Here is a 23,676-nt window from a genome sequence, read left to right on the forward strand (position 1 = left end):
AGGACTCTACTGCAGAGTTAGATTTATGCATTCAAAACCCCCAAGAATTAGATCTTAGGACCAATACTTCCTATAGCTGACCACATAGGGACAGAGACATAGAGGCAGGCTAAATCAAGAATAACTTGGGCTGTGGGCAGACCCTCCAAAAACAGAGTTCTTCATACTGGACCTTAGATGCTCATTGGAAAAAGACTCATCCAACATCCACTGATGAGAACTAAAGTATGACTGTATTTGGAACAAGAATACAATCTCCTTTCTGCCATGCCACAGCATGAGGACTAAGGGGATGTCAGGAGGGTAAGTAGAGTAAATCCTGTCCCTCAGTTTTTTTTAGAATGGATCTCCTTATCTTGCCCAACTGGAAATGCAGTGGTTACTCACCCACCTCATCCCATTGTTGATCCACACAGAAGCTTTGTTTCTGTTTCCTACCTGGGTAGGTTTGCCCTTCCTTGGGTGGCATTACTGCTGTCCAGGGTTCACCATATTGGACCTGGACTTAATTGCAGACACCCAATTGGCTTTAGCTCTGGTAGAGCTCAGAATTCCCCAGCTCAAGCAATTTACCAACTCCAGCCTCCCCAAGAACAGAAATCCATCACCATGGTATTCATCACCATGCCCAACTCTTTCTCATTATTTTAGTCAAACTCATAATTTCATTGGTTTAGGAAACTTCAATAAGGAAACTCCCAGTGCAGATAAAGATATCTGCTCTGCCACATATAGTCTTTAGAGAGTTTCCCAAGACCTAAGAGGTTGTGATTTGCTCACAATCATAGAGCCAGTATGTAACAAAGGAAGTACTCAGACTCAGGTTTTCCTGCCCCAAAGTTCATTACTCTCTGCCCAACTCCACACTGCCTCCTCATTCATACTAAGTAAGGGACAAGACTTTCTTAACTTAATGAATTCTTATGAGTTCAGTGAAGAGGAGAAATTCTATCAAAACAGCCAAATGTTTCATGCTAATTCGTTATCTAAAAAAAAAAATAAGGTTTGCACCCAAGTTTTTGTTTTTAAAGAAAGGGATAACATGCTGCTGAAACATGAAAAAGGATGAAATATGGAAGTCACTCGGACTTTACAAGTATCTTCAAGGCTTCTATTTAGTCTCTGATATCAAAGCACCAGGCATGAAAATGGAAGGCATTCAACATGTTGGGTTACAACCCAACATGTTGTTTTGTTTACACATCCAACATCTTCTCGGGTACACAGAACAGAACGAGTTAGACTCAGAAACAAAGGTTGGTTTCCATGGTTTTTGACTCAGAAAAAATGTGCTTTGATGTCAATCAAAGTCTTCCCATCAACAGTCATTGCTTTTTTTAAAAAACTGAATGAGAACTCCAAACATGTGGGACCAGCATTCCAGATGGCCACATTTGAATTTGAGGCACTGCACTCTTCCTCACACTGGGATTTAAAAAGAAAGCAGAATCTCCACCCACCCACCCAACTTGTGGTACTCTCACCTGAACCCAGCTGACAGAGAACTCTCTTTGCTCACTTTACCATTAGGATTCAAAGTTGCAGACCTAATGGGGCATCATCAGTGATATAACCACAAAACCAAGGAATAAATAAAACAAATTTTTTCATTTAAGAGGGTTTTTTTGGAGGGAATGTGTCTGTGATTTTATTTGTATGGGGAAACTCTCTCCTCATTGGTATAAGAAGAGACCCTTGGCCAATGGAACACCTTCTCTGCAATTTAGAATCTTAGAGACCTGCTTGATCAAACAGCTCTTCCTTAACTACAAGGCCTTCTCTCTAGTTATTGTACCATGCTGCTTCCTTTGTTTAAAAGTAAATGCGGGGGCAGCTAGGTGGAGCAGTGGATAAAGCATCTGCCCTAGATTCAGAAGGACCTGAGTTCAAATCCAGCCTCAGACACTTGACACTTACTAGCTGTGTGACCCTGGATAAGTCACTTAACCCTCATTGCCCCACCCCCACAAAGTAAGTGCACTTATTCTCTGTCCCTTCAGAGGGCCGAAGTAAAACCGATATATAGAAGCTATAGGAAGGCAGATTTCAGCTCAACAAAATGAGGAACTTTCTAACCATTTGCTGTTGTTCAGTTTGTTTTTCAGTCATGTAAGACTCTTCATGAGCCTATTTGGGGTTTTCTTGGCAAAGATACTGGAGTGGTTTGCCATTTCCTTCTCTAGCTCATTTTACAGATGAGGAAACTGAAGCAAACAGGTTTAAGTGACTTGCCCAGGGTCACATAGCTAATAAGTGTCTGAGGCTTGATTTGAACTCAGGTCTTCCTGACTCCAGGGTTGGCACTCTATCCACTGTACCGCCTAGCTGTCTGGTGAATGCCTACTGGTCTTAAAGCTCTTATTGTAGGCCCAGAAGCATGACCTTGTGTGATCTAAGGGGAGATATTACTTTGGAAGTGTTCTTCTGTCAAGCCTTAAAGTCCTTTTGGAACTTTGAGATTTTTGTTTTGAAGGGGAAAAAAAGGAAACAAGAACTTGGGTGTACCCTGAAGACAGTCAGGGCAGGTACAAGTTTCCACCAAGATGCAAAAGCCATTTTTAAAAGTTCCCTTAACCACTTTTTTATCCATACAAGGCCAAGGGCAGCACCCATCCTGAGGAAGTCAGGGTTCTTTCTTCCATAAACTCATAATATGGAACTGAGACCCCTTTTACTGTACGGCTAAGTAGAATTGCTTTTTAAAAGCCCAGTTGGCTATCTCTGGCATTCCTGTTGGCACCACCCACAATCAGTCAGCCAGTCAAAAACAAAATAGCTGTAAAATCTTTTGGGGATAGCCCAACATCTTACACCTTATACTAAAATAAGGTCAAAATGGATACACGATTTAGACATGAGGTGATACCATAGGTACAGAGAAAGGAATAGTCTACCTATCAGATCTTTGGAAAGGAAAAGTTTTTGACCAAACAAGAGATAGAGTATATTATAAAATGCAAAGTGGATGATTTTGATTGCATTAAATTAAAAATTTTTTGTACAAACAGAAGCAATGCATCCAAAATTAGAAGGGAGGCAGAAAGCTGGGAAACTATTTTTGAGGCCAGTACTCCTGATAAAGGCCTCATCTCTAAAATATATAGGGAACTAAATTAAATTTATAAGAACCCAAGTCATTCCCCAATTGAGAAATGGTCAAAGGATATGAACAGGCAGTTTTCTGATGAAGAAACCAAAGCTATCTATTCCCATATGAAAAAATGCTCTAAATCTCTAATGATTAGAGAGATGCAAATAAAAACAACTCTGAGGTACCACCTGACACCTATCAGATTGGCTAAAATGACAAAAAAGGAAAATAATAAATGTTGGAGAAGCTGTGGGAAAATTGGAATACTAATCCATTGTTGGTGGAGCTGTGAACTGATCCAACCATTCTGGAGAGCAATTTGGAATTATGCCCAAAGGGCTATAAAGTTGTGCATACCCTTTGACCCAGCAATACCACTTTGGGGTCTTTTTCCCAAAGAGATCATGGAAGGGGGAAAGGGACCCACATGTACAAAAATATTTATAGCTGCTCTTTACGTGGTGGCAAAGAATTGGAAGTTGAGGGGATGCCCATCAATTGGGGAATGGCTGGACAAGTTGTGGTATATGAATACAATGGAATACTATTGTGCTATAAGAAACGATGAGCAGGAAGAGTTCAGAGAAATCTGGAGGGTCTTGCGTGGGCTGATGATGAGTGAGATGAGCAGAACTAGAAGAACATTGTACACAGTAACATCAACATTGAGTTTTGATCTACTGTGATGGACTATATTCTTCTCACTAATGCAATGGCACAGAAGAGTTCCAGGGAACTCGTGATGGAAGAGGATCTCCAAATCCAGGAAAAAAAAAAAGAACTGCGGAGTATAGATGCTAAATGAACCATACTTTTTCTTTTGTTTTTGATGCTGTTGTCTTTTTTCTATTTTGAGGTTTTCCATCATTGCTCTGATTTTTTTTCTCTTATAACATGACTAATGAAGAAATAGGATTAATGTTATTATGTGTGTGTATGTATATATATATATATATATATATATATATATATATATATATATATATATATATAAAACCTATATCAGATTACCTGCTGTCTAGGGGAGGGGGGAGGGAGGGGAGGGAGGGAGAAAAATCTGAAATTGGAAAGCTTGTATAAACAAAGGTTGAGAACTATCTTTACATGTAACGGAAAAAAATAAAATACTTTATTAATTAAAAAAAAAATCTTTGGGGGAAAACAAAAGAAACTGTAGGTACCTATCCAAAAACGCTTATAAGCTAAAGAAGGAGATGGGGAAAATACACAAGAAAGAGAAGGCATTTATCTAATGGTAATCATGTACTAGTTCCCCTACAAAGGAACTGGACCTGTGATTCCTTTGGAATAAAGACCTCCCTCTACCTATGCAGGTTGGCACCTTCTCAGTAACTTAGTCTGAGAGAGTTGCATGAAACAGTGATGTTAAACCAGTCTGTACATAAGAGTAACTCAAGGTCACATTTTGACTTAGTTTTAAAAGATAATATTATCTATGTTTTATTGTATTTTTATTTATGTTGCTAAATATTTTCTAATTATTTTTTTGGAGGGGCAATGAGGGTTAAGTGACTTGCCCAGGGTCACACAGCTAGTAACTGTCAAGTGTCTGAGGCTGGATTTAAGCTCAGGTACTCCTGAATCCAAGGCCAGTGCTTTATCCACTGTGCCACCTAGTTGCCCCCTAATTATATTTTCTTTTTCTTTTTCTTTTTTGGTGAGGCAATTGGGGTTAAGTGACTTGCCCAGGGTCACACAGCTAGTAAGTGTTAAGTGTCTGAGGCTGGATTTGAACTCAGGTCCTCCTGAATCCAGAGCTGGTGCTCTATCCACTGTGCCACCTAGCTGCCCCCCCAATCATATTTTAATCTGGTTGGGTGGCCTTGGGAGCATTTTGGGCCACATGGGACCTTGTGTTTGACACCTCTGTCCTAGAGCATTGAGAAGTTAAGTGACTTATCTAGGGTCACATAGCCAGTATGTGTCAGAAATAAGCCTTAAATCTAGGTCTTCCTAGATTCAAGGCCAACTCTCTACCTATGTGGCCACACTGCCTCTTACCACTTACAAACTCTAGGCTCAATGAAATGCTGTTAGAATTTCACATTTAACTGTGGGTTCTACATAAATATGTTTATTTTGACTTGTTTTTGCAAACCTTGCCACTGTGTCCATCCTGAGACACTGTAAAATATATTTTATATAGTTGGAAGTAGTTTTCTCTCCCACCTTATCAAATAGGACATATTTCAATGTCTCAAAGCCCCACTAGCTTTGAAATCTACTCATCATCTTATGACAGGGGCTCTTAACATGCGGTCAGTGAACTAAAAAAAACCATTTCAATGTCATTGGTTTCCTTTGGACTCCTATATGGTTTATTTTATGCCTTTGTAAATATGATTGTGAGAAGGGTTCAATATAGGCTTTAACAGGGGCTCCAGACACTCAGCACTCTCCTGGCAGATATTCTTCGCGAGCTTCTGTGTAGCAATCTGGTGGGAAGCTTCTCTAAACTGTGTAAGGCTGGACAATAGGCAGAGGTTATCACTGGGACTCTCCTTGATACCTTCCTCATCCTAAAAAGAGGTGTCAGAGTAGGTGCCCCCCCCATCTGAGAACTTAGGGTAGTGTAAAGTCACCTCTATGCCACAAGGAGTCGTAACAGTGGGAGGTTAGAAGAGGCCAGCAAATGGAATGTCTCTTTGATGGTTGAGGATTTCTCACAGATTTGGGGTACTTTGCTACAATGTCAATTTGTTGTATAATACTGGGTAGCTGGTGGCATAGTAGAGAGAGTGCTAGCCCTGGAGTTAGGAGGACCTGAGTTCAAATCAGGTCTCAGACAATTACTAGCTTTGTGACCCTGGGCAAGTCACTTAACTCTATTTGCCTCAATTTCCTTGTTTGTAAAACAAGCTAGAGAAGGAAATGGCAAACCACTTCAGTATCTTTACCAAGAAAACCTCAAATGGGGTCACAACTGAAATGACTCATCAACAATAGTTGTAGATGCAGAAAATACAGGGGATTGGATTGATTATACTGACCGTAGGATTTGATTACTGATATTGTTTTTTCTTATGCTTTACCTCTTTTTCTTTAAAAAAAAAATTTATATGGGTGGAAGATTAAGGGGAGCCATCAGGTAAGCATATGTTGATTAAATGAATCAGGTAATTGAGGTTTGAAGGTACCATGGGATAGTAGTAGTTCTTAATCTATGGTCTGTAGACTTGATTTAAAAAATATATTATATTCAAATTAATATTTAATATATTTATATTATTCATAATTAGCATAGTCTCATAGATTACTATTTATATTATATATTTTATTTTACATAGATGTTTCTTTTAAATTTTCATGCTTCATTTATTATTTTTATTTTTATAAAATTATATTTTTAATATAATTGACTTCCTCTGTAATCCTATGTATTATATTTTATGCATTTAAGGTGAAAAGTGATCTGTAGGTTTCAGCAAATTGCCAAAGGGGTACATGACATGGCAAAAGTTGAAGAAGCCTTGGTGTAATGGAAATCTCAAAAGGTAAATCAAGAGACCTGGGCTCAAGTTCTAATTCAATCAGTCAATAAGTATTCATTAAGCACCTACTTCACATACATCAAAGATTGCTTGGAAACAGACAAAAGTGAAACAGTCCCTGCCCTCAAAGAGCTTACATTCAGGGGAAGACAATGTTCTCATGAAAGTATTTACAAAATAAATACAAGGCTACTTTGTGGGAGGCAGAGGGGGAGGCGAGAGACAACTGTCCCCGGTGAGATCAGGAAAGGCCTCATGGAGAAGGGGATATCTGAGCTAAGCTTTGAAATATACTAGGCATTCTGAGCCAGAGATAAGAAGGAAGAGCATTACAGTCATGGAAGATGACTTATGCCAAGGCAAGGATGTGTCAGAGGGAATGTCAATTGTGAGAAATAATAAGGACCTCTGCTACTAGCAGACTGTGTGACCTTGGACTTCATCTTTCTAAGCCTCAGTTTCTTGATTTTACAAAGCATGAAGTTGGATTGGATGATCCCTAAATTTCCCTGGAGCCCTGAAATTTAATCTATTATAAGTGCTAAAGGAATAGAGTGTTCATCAATGTAAACAGAGAAAAATGAGTTTAGTCCCAAAAAGTGCTATGAAGGATAGACCAAAAGATAATGCTCATTGCATATATATAACCTGCATATATAATGCTTGTGCATACATATATATATACATATATCAAATTGGTTATCATTTTAGGAGGGGGAGGAAAAACTGTGGAACTCAAATGTTATAAAAATGAACATTAAAAATTGACTTTAACTTAAATGAATGATGCTGAGTGAAATGAGCAGAACCAAAAGAATATTGTACACAGTATCAACATTTTGTGATGATCAATTGTGATAGACTTCTCAGCAATACAATGATCCAAGACAATGCCAAAAGACTTATGGTGGAAAATGCTCTCCACATTCAGAAAAAGAACTAAGGAGTCAGAATGCAGACTGAAGCATACTATTTTCACTTTTGTTGTTGCTTTTTTGTTATTATTCCTGTTTATTCTTTCTTGTGGTTTTTCCCCCTTTTGATTCTGTTTAATGTGGAAATATGTTTAACATAATAGTAATGTATAACCTATATCAAATTGCTTGCCGGCCTCTGGAGGGGGGAGGGAAGGAAGGTTGGGAGAAAAAAATTGGAACTCAAAAATATCTTTACATGTAATTGAGAAAAATTAAAAATTGTCTTTACATATAATGGGGGGGATGCAATTTTTTTTTTCTGTAGTGCAATGAGGGTTAAGTGATTTGCCCAGGATCACACAGCTAATGTCAAGTGTTTGAGGCCAGATTTGAACTCAGGTCCTCCTGAATCCAGGACCAGTGCTTTATCCACTGTGCCACCTAGCTGCCTCTGGGATGCTATTTTTAAAAGAAAGCTTATATTCTCAATAAGTCATCTGGACTAATCTCACTCTTGGAAAGATAGAGTTCTACCAAAGTATAGTCAAGACCCACTGAACCAGAGATTTCCCATAGTTCAGGATGAGAACATATAAAGATATGGTACCTACTGAAAGTGGTTTTCAAATACTTTGGTGAAATAAGGCCACTAATCTTCCCACCCACTTGCTAGGCACTCAGACATCAGATACCCATCCACTTTACAGATGTAGAAACTGAGGCACAGTGGATTTATATTCTTCAATAGCTTATATTTTTTAAAGTGGCTATTTCTTTAGTGATCAAGGATTATCAAGTCAGATGACCATGTATCTTGCCTGATTTCTGACTTTTAGTCAGCCCAGAGTTTTAGCCAGTTTTATCTAGAAAGGAAAAAAAAAGGAAGGAGGGCAAAAGCTGGAAATTTTAATTCACTCCTGCTTGGGCACCAAATTCATTTCAGAACTCCTACTTGTTCATGCTTTTCTGTACAGATGGAGCTGCAGGTGGTCCCGGCATGGCAGGCCCCACTGTGACAGACAGAGGCATTCTTACCCTCCTCAGCGAGCAGCCTGAAAGGCAGAGAGAAGAATCACCCCATGGGGTTGGTCATTATGGCCTCTCTGACTCAGGGAAGAGGTCGGGTTTGGAGATGTTTGCTCCAAAATCATTTTTGGCTTATTGAGTCTCACAGATTTGTCATCGGATCCATACTTTCTCCCTTCGCAGCCAGCCCACACAGCTAGTCCCGGTATTGTATTTCTCTCAGCTTTCCATCCTCCGCCTCCAGCTCTGCTGACTTCTCTCCACCCAAGAGAGACAGAACAGCTGAGAAAACAGCAGAGTAGGGGGGGGGATTTTTTAAAAGTATTTTGAGCCCACCCGACCTGGGAAAAGCATTCAAAGAAAAGTATGAAAGGGTGAGGTGGAGCCTCTGGAGCCCACGCATGGTAAGCAGGGAATTGTCACTGTCACCCACTGCAGAATCCTATCGGGGCCAATTTCGGGGACCTGATCTAAAATACAGATGGAGAAATATTCACACACATGTGAATGGTGGAATGGAGTCAAATGCTATTTTTTTTTTGTGGGGCAATGTGGGTTAAGTGACTTGCCCAGGATCACACAGCTTGTAAGTGTCAAGTGTCTGAGGCCGGATTTAAACTCAGGTACTCCTGAATCCAGGGCCGGTGCTTTATCCACTGTGCCACCTGGCTGCACCCCACCCCCAACCCCCGGTCAAATGCTGTTTCTGCCACTAAGTCATGAGGTTTTTGGTGCACAATATGTCAGTACCCCTCAAGCACCCAATAGCAGAGGTAATTCAACCCCTTTTGGTTTACATCAGAATATCCAGGGGGCTGAACCAGGCTGAAGACAAATTCATTCTTTTCTTCTTAACAGTACAAATCAGAATCCCTGTTGAGGAGAGAGAGCAACCTACATCTCCATTGGCAGGAGGGGGCAACCATTCACCCTTTGTCCTTTTCTTCTCATTTCCTTTCTTTTGCAGACCTCTCTTCTAATGCCAGTACAGAATTTATGTTTGCCACTGATGACATAAGCTCATTTGGTTCTTGCTGTGCCTTCTAGAGGCTAAGAATACCTCATGAATTCTAGGTCCCTTTGAAGACCCCATCTGTTCAACTGACTAGCTGGAGAGCTGGAGGAGGAAAGAAGCGGCAGAGCCCTACTACTTATTACTTAGGTAACCTTGGGCAAGTGGCTTAACCTTTTGGGGGCCTCAGTGTCCTCATCTATGAAGCTGGACTAGATGACCTGCAAGGTCCTTTTCAGATCTAGAGCTATGATACTATTGGAGTCCCTGCTGGCAGAGATTTTAGAAAACTTCCCCAGGATCCTGGAGGACACTGGAGGACCTTCCCAGGATGATAGAGAATCCCTGGACTAGGCTGCTCACAGGCATTCAAGAGAACTCAGTTTGGGAGTCCAACAAACTTAAAACAACAACAACTAATAGCTTAATTTTTCCCAATTACATGTAAAAATAATTTTAACATTCTTTTTTTTTAAAGTGAGAATCTGAGGGGCAGCTAGGTGGCGCAGTGAATAGAGCACCAGCCCTGGATTCAGGAGGACCTGAGTTCAATTCCAACCTCAGACACTTAACACTTACTAGCTGTGTGACCCTGGGCAAGTCACTTAACCCCAATTGCCTCACCAAAAAAAAAAAAAAAAAAAGGGAATCTCATAGGCCTGAGAAAATTATGTATGCCCAAGATTTGGGGAGCCTGGAAGGGAGACAGAGAAGCAAGAGGGAGATACAAGGGAATGAGCATATAGATCATAGACAGAGAAGGGAAAACCTGGGCATGTACCTAGAGTGGAGTGCAGGTGATACCAGGCCAAAGCAGCTGGTATGCCACTTGATGCAGAGTCAGACCAATAACTTCTTTTCCCCCTTGGTTTTCCCAGTATACATTACTGAAGAAATTTTGACACATAGTTTAAAATTCAACACCTTTCTTCAACAACCCTGCCTCAGACTAGCTGGGAATTAAAAGGTGACCCTAACAGTAATCCTCACTAAAGTTTTCTATTCCTGTTTGAGTGCTTATCTTCATTTCTTTGTTAATCAATATTGCTAATAAATTACATGGCCATTAACAGTCATTTAAGCCTTTAAATTTAAGGTGTGATATGAAGAGAGGGGAAACTACCACATAGGAGAAGAGATCTCCCTGGGTTTTACATAGGGGTGGGGTCCGAGCCAATTAGGAAACAAGTTTCTGACATTTTTTGTAGTTTCTGACATTGTTCCAAAGTGTATACATTACACTGGAGAGAGAGAGAGAGAGAACGAACAAGAACAGAGACAAACAGAGAGAAAGGGGAGGAGAGAAGGAAGGGAAAAAGAGAAGGGAGCGAGAGAAGGAGAGAGAAAGACAGAGAAATGGGAAAGAGATGGAGATAGAGACAAAGAAAAGACAAAGAAACAGAGATGGGGATATAGAGAGACAAAGACAGACAGACAGACAGACAGACAGACAGACAGACAGACACACACACACACACACACACACACACACACACACACACACCAAATAGAGAGAGGAGCCAGTAGTAGTAGAGAGGGCTAGAGATTGGTATGATTGTCCCTGAGTTCAACTTGTTATGGAGTTGGGACTATTAAACTGACCAGCTAAACTGAAGGACAACACACCATGAAAAGTAAGGGAGGCAGAGAGCTAGGTGGTGCAGTGGATAAAGCACCAGCCCTGGATTCAGGAGGACCTGAGTTCAAATATGGCCTCAGACACTTGACACTTACTAGCTGTGTGACCCTGGGCAAGTCACTTAACCTTCATTGCCCCGCAAAAAAAAAAAAAAATTAAGGGAGATAAGCCTATTAGGGGTGACTACTGCCTGACTGGCACCAAGGGGACAGAGATAACTCCAGAAAACAGAACAACCACCCCTCGCCTGACTTCCCCCAACCCACCCCTAATAAGGGATATTCCACTCTCAGATGATCATCCCATCTACCATCTATAAAAGCTTTTGCCTTTCTTCTGTTCAAGGAGATAGGTATCTCAGAGAATCATGTCTCTCTGAACTATCTCTCCTCAAGAGAAGTCCTTGACTTCTTTCTCGGTCTCCTTTCTCTAGTGCCCAAATAAAAGACTATTTTAGTCTAATTGGATTTGTGTGTGAGAGGGTGTGACTCTTTAAAGAGGAATACCTAAGGACCCCCACCATCACCAATTTCCCTGTGACAAACTGAAAGGCACTGCATCACAGAACCACACCCCAAAAGAGCTATGTCATAAGCCTATATATATATGTATATACATATTTATTTACTTACTAACTTACTTATTTACTAAGCATCTCTGCCCTTTCCCATTATGTCTAGACCCTTAAACTGCTAAAGCTGAATCTGGCCATAGCCCCTAGTAATAATGAGAGGGGCTTGGTTTCAATAATACATTGAGCTTAAGCACCCCAAGATGGAATGGTATCTGAGGGTGAGAAATAGACTAAACTTGTTTTACCAGTTACTATGAAAAATTTACAACCCCATAAAACCCCCAAAGAGTAATATAAGTGCTAAAGTAAAATTAATTCATCATCCTTTTCTACTTGTCCGACACAGGTGAGCTCTCCCCTTCTCTCCGCCCCACCTTGAGCATGTGAGTACAACACTAAGTTAAACTCTCACTAGTTGCAAGGAAAATGCTTGACTATAATTTATTAAGATAATATCTGGCAGGGCAGCTAGGTGGCGCAGTGGATAGAGCACCGGCCCTGGAGTCAGGAGTACCTGAGTTCAAATCCGGCCTCAGACACTTAACACTTACTAGCTGTGTGACCCTGGGCAAGTCACTTAACCCCAATTGCCTCACTTAAAAAAAAAAAAAGATAATATCTGGCAGACCTGTGGACGTATTGCTTTCATTGGTAGGTTACACTATAATATAATAATCTTGATTTTCAACAATCTAACACATGTATAAGTAGGAACCTCATTTGTCAAGTGCTACTTGAAGATTTACATTTGTGGAACTGGGAAGGGGGGCTGCTTTATATAAGATCAAAATTCCATTCATCAAACCCCAGAGACCTGGGGACCAGGCAGTAAGCACTGAGCTACCAGGGTGAGATATACCATACTCCCTGGGGTTGGCAGTTTTCCAGCATTTCACTGGAACCCATCTGCCTTTTAAAAAGAAGCAAAAAGGGCAAACAGATTCATCATGAAAATTTTCCCTTTATAGCTCACTTTGCAGGAATATTTGTTGTTCAGTCACTTCAGTTGCGTCCGACTCTTCATGACTCCATTTGGGATTTTCTTGGCAATGATATTGCAATGGGTTGCTATTTCCTTCTCCAGTTCATTTTACAGAGGAGGAACTAAGGCAACCAGGGTTAGTTAAGTGGCTTGCCCAGGGTCACACAGTGTCTGAAGTCAGATTTGAACTCAGGAAGACTCATTTTCCTGACTCCAGGCTCAGTGCTCCATGTACTATGGTGCCACCTAGCTGCCCCTTTGGGAAGTGTATCTAATATCAAAATCAAAAGATCCCCATATCTTGCCCCTGCTTTTTAGTCTTTGGGTTCCTTCAAGGCCCAATTCAGGGGCCATTTCCTAAAAAGAGATCTTTTCTGATTCCCTCAGACTCTAGTGCTTCCTCATTTCACCCTGTAAAAAAATTACTTGGTATTTATTTTGCATAGATTTTAAATTTACTCATCTATGTTCTTGTTTTCTTCCACCCACTAGAACATAAACTCCTTCAGGGCAAGTATTTGTTCTTGTACCCCATTCCCAGCACCTAACAGTGTCTGGCATGTAACAGGTGCTTCATAAATGCTTAATTAATTTAATTAAATCGCTCATCAATTACTATCAATTTACATAAGTGTTCATTTTTTACCCACTTGCTCTTTTATATGCACAAAAGAAAGTGTACCCATTCTCAAGATGGAGAATGAGGCATATATTTTTAGATATGAACAATGTAGGAATTTATTTTGCTAATTATGTATATTTGTTACAAAGGTTTTGTTTTTCTTTCTTCACTGTGGGGAGGAGGAGAGTGAAAGAGAAAATAAATGCTTGTTAATTGAAAAAATTAAAAATAATTTAAAAAAGAAAGTGTACAGATTAGCAAAGTTTTGAACAATTAAAATAATTGACTATATATTCTAATCAAGTGAAAGTCACGTCCTTAAAAAGTACTAGTCAAAAAAAAAAGTACTAGTCAACCCTTCTTTTCTCCAAATGGAATTGGTCTTGGTTTCTAAAGCATTTTACCTACTTTTCTCTGGTGGAGCTATGTTTTAATATTAAAAGGACTACTTTTTCTCCCCTTCCAAATGGAGCAAGCCTTGGATTCTAATGGTGCTTAAAAGGCACTCTCTCAGGGTAGCTAGGTGGTGAAGTGGATAAAGCACCAGCCCTGGATTCAGGAGGACCTGAGTTCAAATCCCGGCCTCGGACACTTGACACTTAGCTGTGTGACTGTGGGCAAGTCACTTAACCCTCATCACCCCCCCCCCCAAAAAGACACTCTTTTACTCTGGTACTAACAAGTCCATTTTCTCTACCCTAGGAAAGGGGGAATTCTCATTAAAAAGACTCCTAACACAGCGGGTTTTCTAAATAAACCTTTCCCAGTGTGTCTTGTTTAGATCTGAACTTTCATGTATCAGATTTGCTTAAAGCCTGCCATGCTTGCCTCTAAAGGGATAGTGTCAAGACCGGTGGTTTCATTGGTATGGAGAACTCCAGGGTGAATACCTCCCTCTAACAATGCAATTTGTAGTCCTGGGAGGTAGCCCAGGCTCTCAGGTGCTAAAGTGGCTGGTCCAGGGTCAAAACAGAGGTGGGCATCCAACTCAGCTAGTCTCGACTCCAGGACCAGCTTTGTCTCAGCTATGCCAAGGATGCTTCTCCACCATCCCAGATTTGCCAATGGATCATGTCAAATTCTGACAATAATGGTTTTTCAAAAGTTCCCTGATGTTTTTTTTTACTGTGTGATGCAACCAGGAAGGTCACATTCCTATCTCGGAGCTGAGAGGCCAGTCCAAGAGCCCCTTCTGAGGACTCATTTAGAGGAGGTAGTGCCTCAACAATGCCTTAATTTTTGTCTCACAGGGGGGTCTCCTGGGTCTCAGCAAGGTGTTTTCTTTTTAACATGTTCTTTTTTATTATGAACTTTTAAATTATCAAACATTCCAATAAGTGAAGCACAAAACAGAAGCTTGTCCATGCAGACCTGAACTTCTATATACAGTTAGCTTGGGTGTTTGCTTTTAGTACATATTATTATTATTATTATTATTATTATTATTATTATTATTATTATTTGTGGGGCAATGGGGGTTAAGTGACTTGCCCAGGGTCACACAGCTAGCAAGTGTCAAGTGTTTGAGGCCAAATTTGAACTCAGGTACTCCTGAATCCAGGGCCAGTGCTTTATCCACTACGCCACCTAACTGCCCCAGTACATATTATTTTTAACATGGTAACAGAAGAATTGCCCTTTTGATCTTTTTGTTTTCTTCCATGTATTTTTTCATGCTTCCCAGTCATTTCCACATATTGCTATCAATAATCTATCATCTTGTTCCCAAGTTCTCCCATTCCCCATTTCCTATTATATGCCCTCCCTTCCAGCTCCCCTTTAGATGTTGTCTTTTCTTATTAGAATATGCTACTTGTATGCAAGGACTGTTTTGTTTGATTATATTCCCATCCTCAGGGCTTACTTAACACAGCGTGTGGTACATAGTAAGCATTTAATAAACTATCTATCTATATCTATGTATCTCTATCTCTACCTACCCTTCTGTTCATTTGTTTGTCTGTATCTATATATCTATATATCATTTATCATCTATCTATCCTACCTACCTATCTGTTCATTTGTCTGTCTGTCCATCCATCCAACCATCAGGCCATCCATACATCCATCTATCTAACAAACTAACTAACTAGTTGTCTATGAGGACCTCAGTGGCCTCCCTATTTTCACTAAAGGAAGAAGTCACAATCCCTTGAGTTACCAAGACAAAGGAAGGCCTACAATAATGGCCATGAACCCCTTTTCCTGCTGGTGGGGGGTCTGGACATCAACCAACAACCAGGAATTCCCCAGGCATTTCACCTAACATAAAGCATCACTGGCCCCCAAACCTTGATCTCCCCTCTAGATTCAAGCTCCCCACTGCTTCCTCCAATGTTGGGTTCTGCTCAGCTCAGATAAGAACCCTATACAAATCCACCTGACTTTGCTATATTTTGATACTCCCTTCATTAGGTTCCAGTGAACCTGACCTGTTTCCATCATCCCTGGCTGACTTCTTATTGTATCTCCCCTCAATAAACCTGGCTTGCTTTATTTTTTCCTCTCTGCTGATCCTGTGTCCTGTCTTGTGTTCTGGGCTTCATTTTTCTGCACTTTGGAATGCCAGATTTCACCCCAAACTGCATATTGGCACCATCTAATCTCAGGGATATTTTCTGGACTTTGCCCCATGCGGTTGTTGCCCAACCTGGCCAGTGTTACTTCAGTGAAAATACCAGCAAGGGACTACAGATATGGCACAGTGACCTCTCCAAATAGCCCTGCTGCCCCACAAGGACTTGTTATTCCCCTCCCCTAGGAATTTGAATTCAGAGATTTTGCCCCAGAATGGTAGATGTGGGTGGTTGCCCTAAGACTCTTCCAGTTCTGATTGATGGTTTCCAAAACAACAGAGGATCATCCCAGAGGTGAATTCCAGGCTTCCCTGACACTGCTAGAGGTCTTCACCTTGACAGGGTTCACAAGGAAGCTTCATTTCAGCTCTGATGCCATTTGTCCTAATTTTCTCTACTATACCATACCTTGGGCCTACCCTCATACTTTTGCAAATCATTCCTTGGCTCCTTCAAAATGCCCCCCCTCCACAATCCCTTGTTATCATTTTTCTAAGCATAACTACACTGTTGAAACCAACTATAATTATTGCTTATTATGATGAATTGAGGCATCTTATTATACTGAATAGAATGCTAGGATTGGAGCCTAGAGCCTGGAAGATATGGGTTCAAATCCTGATTCTGACATAAGACTTTTAGCAGGTTACTTCATCACTAGGTACATCAAACAATTCCTATGGACTTATCTACTAAGCCATAAATGGGTTACCACCTGACAAAATCACAGATCTCGTTTTCTATTTATAACATTTAACATTTCATATAACAATGAAATCTTTTTCTATTTATAACATGAAATACATTATATATTGGATATATCAGGTTCAAGATAATTAAGGGCTTAGGATCACAGGATTCAGAGCTAAAAGTAACTTTAGAGATCATCAAATTCAACCATGTCATCTTTTTTTTTTTTTTTTGTGGGGCATTGGGGGTTAAGTGACTTGCCCAGGGTCACACAGCTAGTAAGTGTCAAGTGTCTGAGGCCGGATTTGAACTCAGGTATTCCTGAATCCAGGGCCAGTGCTCTATCCACTGTGCCACCTAGCTGCCCCTAACCATGTCATCTTACAAGGGAAAAAGTGGAGGATGACAGAGAGAAAATTATTTGCCCAAGGTCCCCAAACTGGTAATAAGTAGCATAATTGAGCTTCAAACCAGATCCAGTGAGCTTTCAACTACTTTATGCTGCTTAAAATAAGTAAATATGTCATAGATTGCAAGCTTCCTGAGGTTCAGGGACTGTCTTTTGCTGGTTTTTTTTGTATCCTAGCGCTTAGCACAGAGGAAGCATTTGAAAAATGTTTATTAATATATCATCTATAAATGTATGTACATTATATGTAGGCAAATATACATTCATACATTATAGTATTCCAAAAGTCTTTTGGGGCACTCTGTATTTATTTTTTTAATTTTTATTATTTTTGTTGTTGTTGTTGAGGCAATTGGGGTTAAGTGACTTGTCCAGGGTCACACAGCTAGTAAGTGTCAAGTGTCTAAGGCCGGATTTGAACTCTGGTCCTTCTGAATCCAGGGCTGGTGCTCTATCCACTGCACCACCTAGCTGCCCCCATTCTGTATTTAGATATGGGACTGTAATTGGGATTTCATCCATGAAGGGAGCTCCCAATGAGAAAATTTTCTCTCCAAATGCAGATTAGCATTTTCTTTAAAGTGACTTGTCCAGGGTCACACAGTCAGTATGTGTCAGAGTAGGGTTTCTTCCCTACTCTGAGGCTGGTTCTCTCGCCCACCAACCCCAGAAAAAAGCTATTTATTGCTAAAAATGACCTGAATACTAATTATAGGGCATGGAAATATATTCCTGATAAGAGGGGAAAAAAAAGCTCAGTTGATCAGTTCATGTTTATCAAGTGTCTACTAGATACATAGGTACTACACGAGATTAAGTTGAGGTTTTTCAATTTTTAATGTAAGAGAGCTTCCCAGGGAGATTTTCTTCCTCGAAGAAAACATTTTAAGATTTGTCACGAACTACTTAGCGAGTCAGATGTGTGTGCCCAGAAGAATCTATTTGGAATTAGTTCCTTTTATCACTGATATATACAAATAGGCATATAGATTTACATCTAGGTATAAATGTATTGTTAGAATCCGGGACCAGGTGGCAATTCTCCTGAAGTAGTTAATAAAAAGTGCAGGAAATCTGCAAAATCCCTCCCATGGGTCAAGTTAAATATCCCCCCAAAGAATGTTCATTTTTATTAAAATCATGTTTATTTTCCTCACAAGGGGGTTATTGTTCTGCACTCAAGCCCATGTTTTATTAGGAACTTTGAGTTCCTTAATGCAGTGGTGTTCTATTCAAGTTTTTCCAGCTGCAAATCAAGGGGATGTTTCATTAGCTCAGGAGATTTAAAAGAAAGGTTTCTCTCCCCCCCCCCCCACTTCTTTGTCTGCTAGTATAAATTTAGACAGTGGAAAGGGGGCTGCATGCTCAGCATCTTGGAGAAATCTCTTTGCTTCTCCCCTGGACACAAGTAAATGGGTGTTCACAGGATGGCACCCTTTCTCTGGGATGCGCCCTCAGTACAGGGAGGGCTGGACTTACCTGAGCCCCTCTCCCTCTGGGGAATGCTGCCTGCAGTACTCGAGTGTATAGGCGTCAGCAGCCCCGGGGTTGGCTGAGCTCCATCGAATGGTAGCAGTGTTCCAACACACTGTGCAGTCCTCAGCCTTAATTATCGGGGTGGAGGGTGCTGCAAATATAGGAATAGGAACGGGCTAAGTCAGCAGGAATAGGTACATTGGGACAATTACATTGAAATCAAACTATAAAATGCATATGTTGCCAATCCCCCTGACAACACGAAATTGCTTTAATTAGCATATTTTTTTCATCAGACTTCCTCAAATGGTAATAACTAATATGACTAATATGCTAATAACTAAAATGACTGGTTACAAAATCAATCCCATGGTAGTCCTTTATTTTTTCCTCATCCAAGAAGCAAACCTACTTTATCCTCAGTCACTCAGTTAACATTTAGTGCTAATTGGGTCCATGGTATCTAATTAAGAGAGATATTCCTAATTATCTGAAGGTATGTTAAATGTTTAAAGTTTGAGAGGAATTTTAAAATATGTGCTGAGTTAACATGCCACAAAGTTTTTACTCGTATCATAATTAGCTTTAAAGTGTTAGTAAGTTATGCTAGGCCCCTAGGACAGACTTATGGGTTAGGATGAGCAGACCAGTGAGGGAGAGAGAGGAGTGAGAGGAAGTCACCCTAACCATCCATATTTCCTGGCTTTCTCTTAAGGCTTCTCTCCATCACTCTACCCCTCCCCACCTCCACCCTCCATTCCTAAGGACAGATACTCAAAGATGCACCTTCAGCATCTTAGGAATCAACTGAAACTGGAGCCATGGAAGATGCCTTAATGGATGCCCCATACGCTACATATTTAACCCTGGAAAGATTTACACTTGTAGCCAATTGTATTTTCCCAGCTCATTCCCGGTCTGTTGATTCCTTCTAATTACATGCATCAGAGGGGAAAGAAAGGGAAAAGAAAAACAACTTTGAGTTTCTCTCCCATAGAGAATATATTCATGGGTAAACAGGCTCTTAAATGATATGGACCCTGAAGAGTTCCAATACCATTCATCATCTTTGCCCTTTGAACTTGAAGATTTATTGACTTAACATTTAAAATTTGGAAAAAAACACAAGGAGGATGAGAAATGCAATTGTCCAAACTCTGACACATGTGGGGAGGGAGGGGGGAGAAGGGTGTTTGTGGGGAGGGGCGGGGATGCAGCTGGTAGAATGAGTCCATCAATTTGTCTGCCTTGGGCAAGTGCTACAGTTGGTGCTTACAGTACAAAGCTGGGCTCAAAATTGAGGAGGAGATCAGGCTAGATTGCAGCAGGGAAAGTGAGGTTTGTTTTTAATGATTTCAAACCATTGGCTTTTTCAAATGATTATCTCTGGATATAGATTTTTTTTGATGATGATGTTATGGAGGAGAAAATCATGGACTATGATGATCTTAGAAGATTTAAAATTACAAACAACTCCAAGGGAAATGAAAAGATGCAAAGTGAACAGCAACAGGCTCCAAAGTATGAAATATAACTTGCAGTTTAAAAAAAAAAGTATTAAAAATGAAATGGAGACTAACAGTGCTAATAAATCAATGGGGAAAAGAACAAATCACAGAAGCAATAGATAATTTCAATAAAGATAATGACAATGATGAGACAACATACTAAAAATATTGGGATGCATCCCAAGCAGTCATTAAAGGAAAATGTACATCTCTAAGCACTTTCATGACCAAAAAGGAGAAAGAACAGATCAACAAATTGGACATGCAACTAAAAAAGCTAGAAAACTAACAATTTTTTTTAAATTAAGCATTGAGATCAAGGAAAATCAAGGGAGAAATTAACAAAATTAGAAGCAAAAAATTGAATTAATAAATTAAACTACAACCTGATTTTAAAAAAGGAAATAGATAAACTATTAGCAAATTTGATGAAAAAGAAGAAAGATGAAAAACAAATTAAAGTATTAAAAATGAAAAAGGATAATTCACAATATATGAAAAGGAAATAGAGAATATTATTGGAAACTATTTTGTACAACTATATCAATAAAACTAACAACTTAAATGAAATAAATTAATAGTCACAAAAATGTAAGATACTCAGACTAACAGAACTAGAAATAGAAAATGAAAACAACCTATTCTCAGAAAGATACTACACAAACCATAAATGAATTCTTAAAGGAAAAAAAATCCCCAGGACCAGATGGTTTCCCAATTGAATTTTATCAAGCATTCAGAAAACAATTAATTCCAATATTATATAAACTGTTTACAAAAATAGCAAAAGAAGGGATCCTACCAAATTCCTTCAATAACACAAATGTGTTCTTAATACCTAAACCAGGGAGAGCCAATATAGAAAAAGGAAACTATAGACCAATATCTCTAATAAATATTGGTGTCAAAAATGTTAAAGAAAATATTAGCAAAGAGGTGATAACAATCTATTACAATACGAGATCTCAAACTATACTACAAAGCAGTAATTCTCAAAACAATTTAGTACTGATTAAAAAATAGCATAATGCAATTGAGTTTTCCTGAACCTTCCACCTCTTACTGGAGTAATGTTTTCACTCCCTAGCTCATTGCAACTCCTGGGCCCTGTCAGTAGTCTTGAGCACTGCTTTAGATGAGGCTGGTTCTAAGACTGAACCTCAGTCTAATGTAGGTTCATCCTACTAAGCTATGATTTGCTCTCCCATGCCCAAGCTTTGGAAGCTTCTCTTTTGTTAATGTTTCTTTGACAAGGCCACAAGACCTTTTGTAGCCAGCTTTTCTCATTCCAATGCCAGCTCAGTCATTTCAAATTTCCCACCCAACTCAAGACTTCTGGGGATGCAACAATTCTTGTCCTATTTCCTGAGCTAGTAAAGACAGATAACCTTTGGGACCAATTACCATTCCTCACTCTTTTCAACCTGTCCACTTTCCTGTGTTCTAAGGTCAATGCAATAATTCCTGCCCTATCTAGCTTCTGGTTCCCTGGGAAGTAATCCTAGTAGTCCTTTCTTAGGTTCAAATTCTACAATTTAAAAATATTCTAAATTTTTAAATGTCAGGTGATACCTGGAATGTGTAACTTCACCATGGAATAAATGTTGAAGCTAAGGTCTGAATTATTCAATAAAAACTTAAATGAAAGGATTATTATTTTCCTTTCATGCCTGGGGGGGAAAGCATTTCTTTTTCATTATCTTGGGTTTTAAAAAATAAACATTTTTATTTAATTTTTAATTTATTTTTTTTCTTTTTCATTATCTTGGCTTTTAAAAATAAATATTTTATTTATTTATTTTCTATATGGGGCATTTGAATAACAGGTTATGATATGGCAAGAGCAAAGTGTAACAGATGGGCATTCTGAAGACTTCACTGATATTAGAAACAACATAACACTGTAGATAGGGAGTTGGCCTGGGAGTCAAAAAGAACTGGATTCAAATCTCACCTCTGTTTTATACTGGCTAGATGACACTGGATAAGTCATTTTATACCTCAGTGTCCCAGTAAACTTTCTATAACCATAAGTTGGCAGGGAAGGTGCTAACTTGCATCTGCAGAGGGGGTTCCTCACCAGGAGCTCTCTACTCCAATACAATAATGGTGGAGTTTTGTTTTATTTTGTTTTAAACACCATACTGTTACCCAAGGACTATCCAAAGGCCTTCACTATGTGTGCTGTGATCCTCCTGTGAAGGATTTACAAAAAGTCATGACTGAGAATCTCATCATTGGACCTGGGGGTTTAGTGGACTACAAGTTCAATATGTATCAACAGCATGATACAGCAATCAGTGAGATCTCAGATCACCAACAAAATGGCCATTTTGTTCAGTTCTAGAAACCATTTCAAGAAGGTTATTGATAAGCCAGAGAGCATCAACAGAGTACAACCAAAATGATGAAGGGTCTTGGAGATCATGACATATGAGGAACAGTTGAAAAAACTGAAGAAGTTTCGACCAGATAAGAAAAGATTTGGTCAGAGGGAAGGGAAATGATCATTCTTTTCAATGATTTCATAGGCTATCACATCAAAAAGCAAAACTAGGAGTAATGATTGAAAATTGCAAAGAGATAAATTTGATTTGATGTAAAGAAAAGCTTCCTAACTCTTAGTGTCCTGAAAAAATGTAATGAACTGTCTTGGGTGGTAATGGTCTGCTCTTCTATAGAGATCTTCGAGCAAAGACTGGATGACCACCTCTTGGATAATGTTGTGGAAGGGATTCCCATTCAAGTATGGTTGGCCTGGCTGGCTGCTGAGGTCCCGTGCAAATTTGGAGATTCTGTAAAATAGATTTTCACCTACTCCCCCCAAAAAATTAAGCATTTGGCTAGGTGGCCACTCAGCTATACCTTAGGTCCCACATAACAGGTAAGGAGAAAGCCAGCAAGTGCAGGATTCATGTGATTCATGAGAGGGAAATTACCCAAGCCCTGAGGCTCCTGGACCACCTCTGAGAGATGATCCAGAGAGTTGGAAATATGAGTAGGAGCTACACCTTTCCTCCAGGGTACAGAGCCACTGCTGCATTGCAAGGATACAAAGTGATCCTTAGACTCCCCCTTGACAGGAAACTGCTAATTTTATAACTGATCCAAGTATATTTCCAAAGTTCAGGACTAGACTTTTAAAAAAAAAATCTATTGATGACAACTGATTTATGACAATGCCTTTCTTTTTAAAGGCAAAAGTGAATTTGACATCTATAGGAGCTTTACTATCAGCTCCCTTAGAAGAGGGAATTTTAAGAATTTATTCCCAATTGAATTCCTTCAGGATCCTAAGTGTTCCCCAGTAAATTGGAGTTTAGTGTCCTTACCAGTTTTGAAAGTGGCTCTCTCACTTGGAAGGCTACAGCCTGTGAAGTTGACAGCCATCACCCAGACTTGGTAACACCGGCCAGGTTCCAGATCTTCAAAGAGGCAATAGCTTTCCTTCACTGTAAGTCGGTATTCTTCCACCAAGTCTGGAACAAACACAAAGAGCAACTCTTAGATTACCTGATGTGATCCATTGAAAGGAGGCAGCCATCAGAAAGGTTGCTCAGTGACTTTTTTTTCTTCTTCTACTACTCAGGTTGATCAGCTTTTACCATATTCCATCATGCCTGTGATTTTTGCCATTTCATT

General features: G+C 39.7%; 1 protein-coding gene across 1 annotated transcript in view; it reads right to left on the bottom strand.

The window, feature by feature from the left end:
* The window catches only part of CMYA5 (cardiomyopathy associated 5), a 127,833-nt gene that overhangs the window by 19,314 nt on the left and 84,843 nt on the right, over positions 1-23,676 (bottom strand). Inside the window, exons 8-9 of the mRNA XM_044004239.1 lie at positions 23,367-23,513; positions 18,530-18,677 (exon numbers count right to left, since the gene is read on the bottom strand). Coding sequence (XP_043860174.1) covers positions 18,530-18,677; positions 23,367-23,513 — 295 coding nt within the window. The remainder of the gene's footprint in view (positions 1-18,529; positions 18,678-23,366; positions 23,514-23,676) is intronic.

This window comes from Dromiciops gliroides, chromosome 1 (genome assembly GCF_019393635.1).
Source record: "Dromiciops gliroides isolate mDroGli1 chromosome 1, mDroGli1.pri, whole genome shotgun sequence".
NCBI lineage: Eukaryota > Metazoa > Chordata > Mammalia > Microbiotheria > Microbiotheriidae > Dromiciops > Dromiciops gliroides.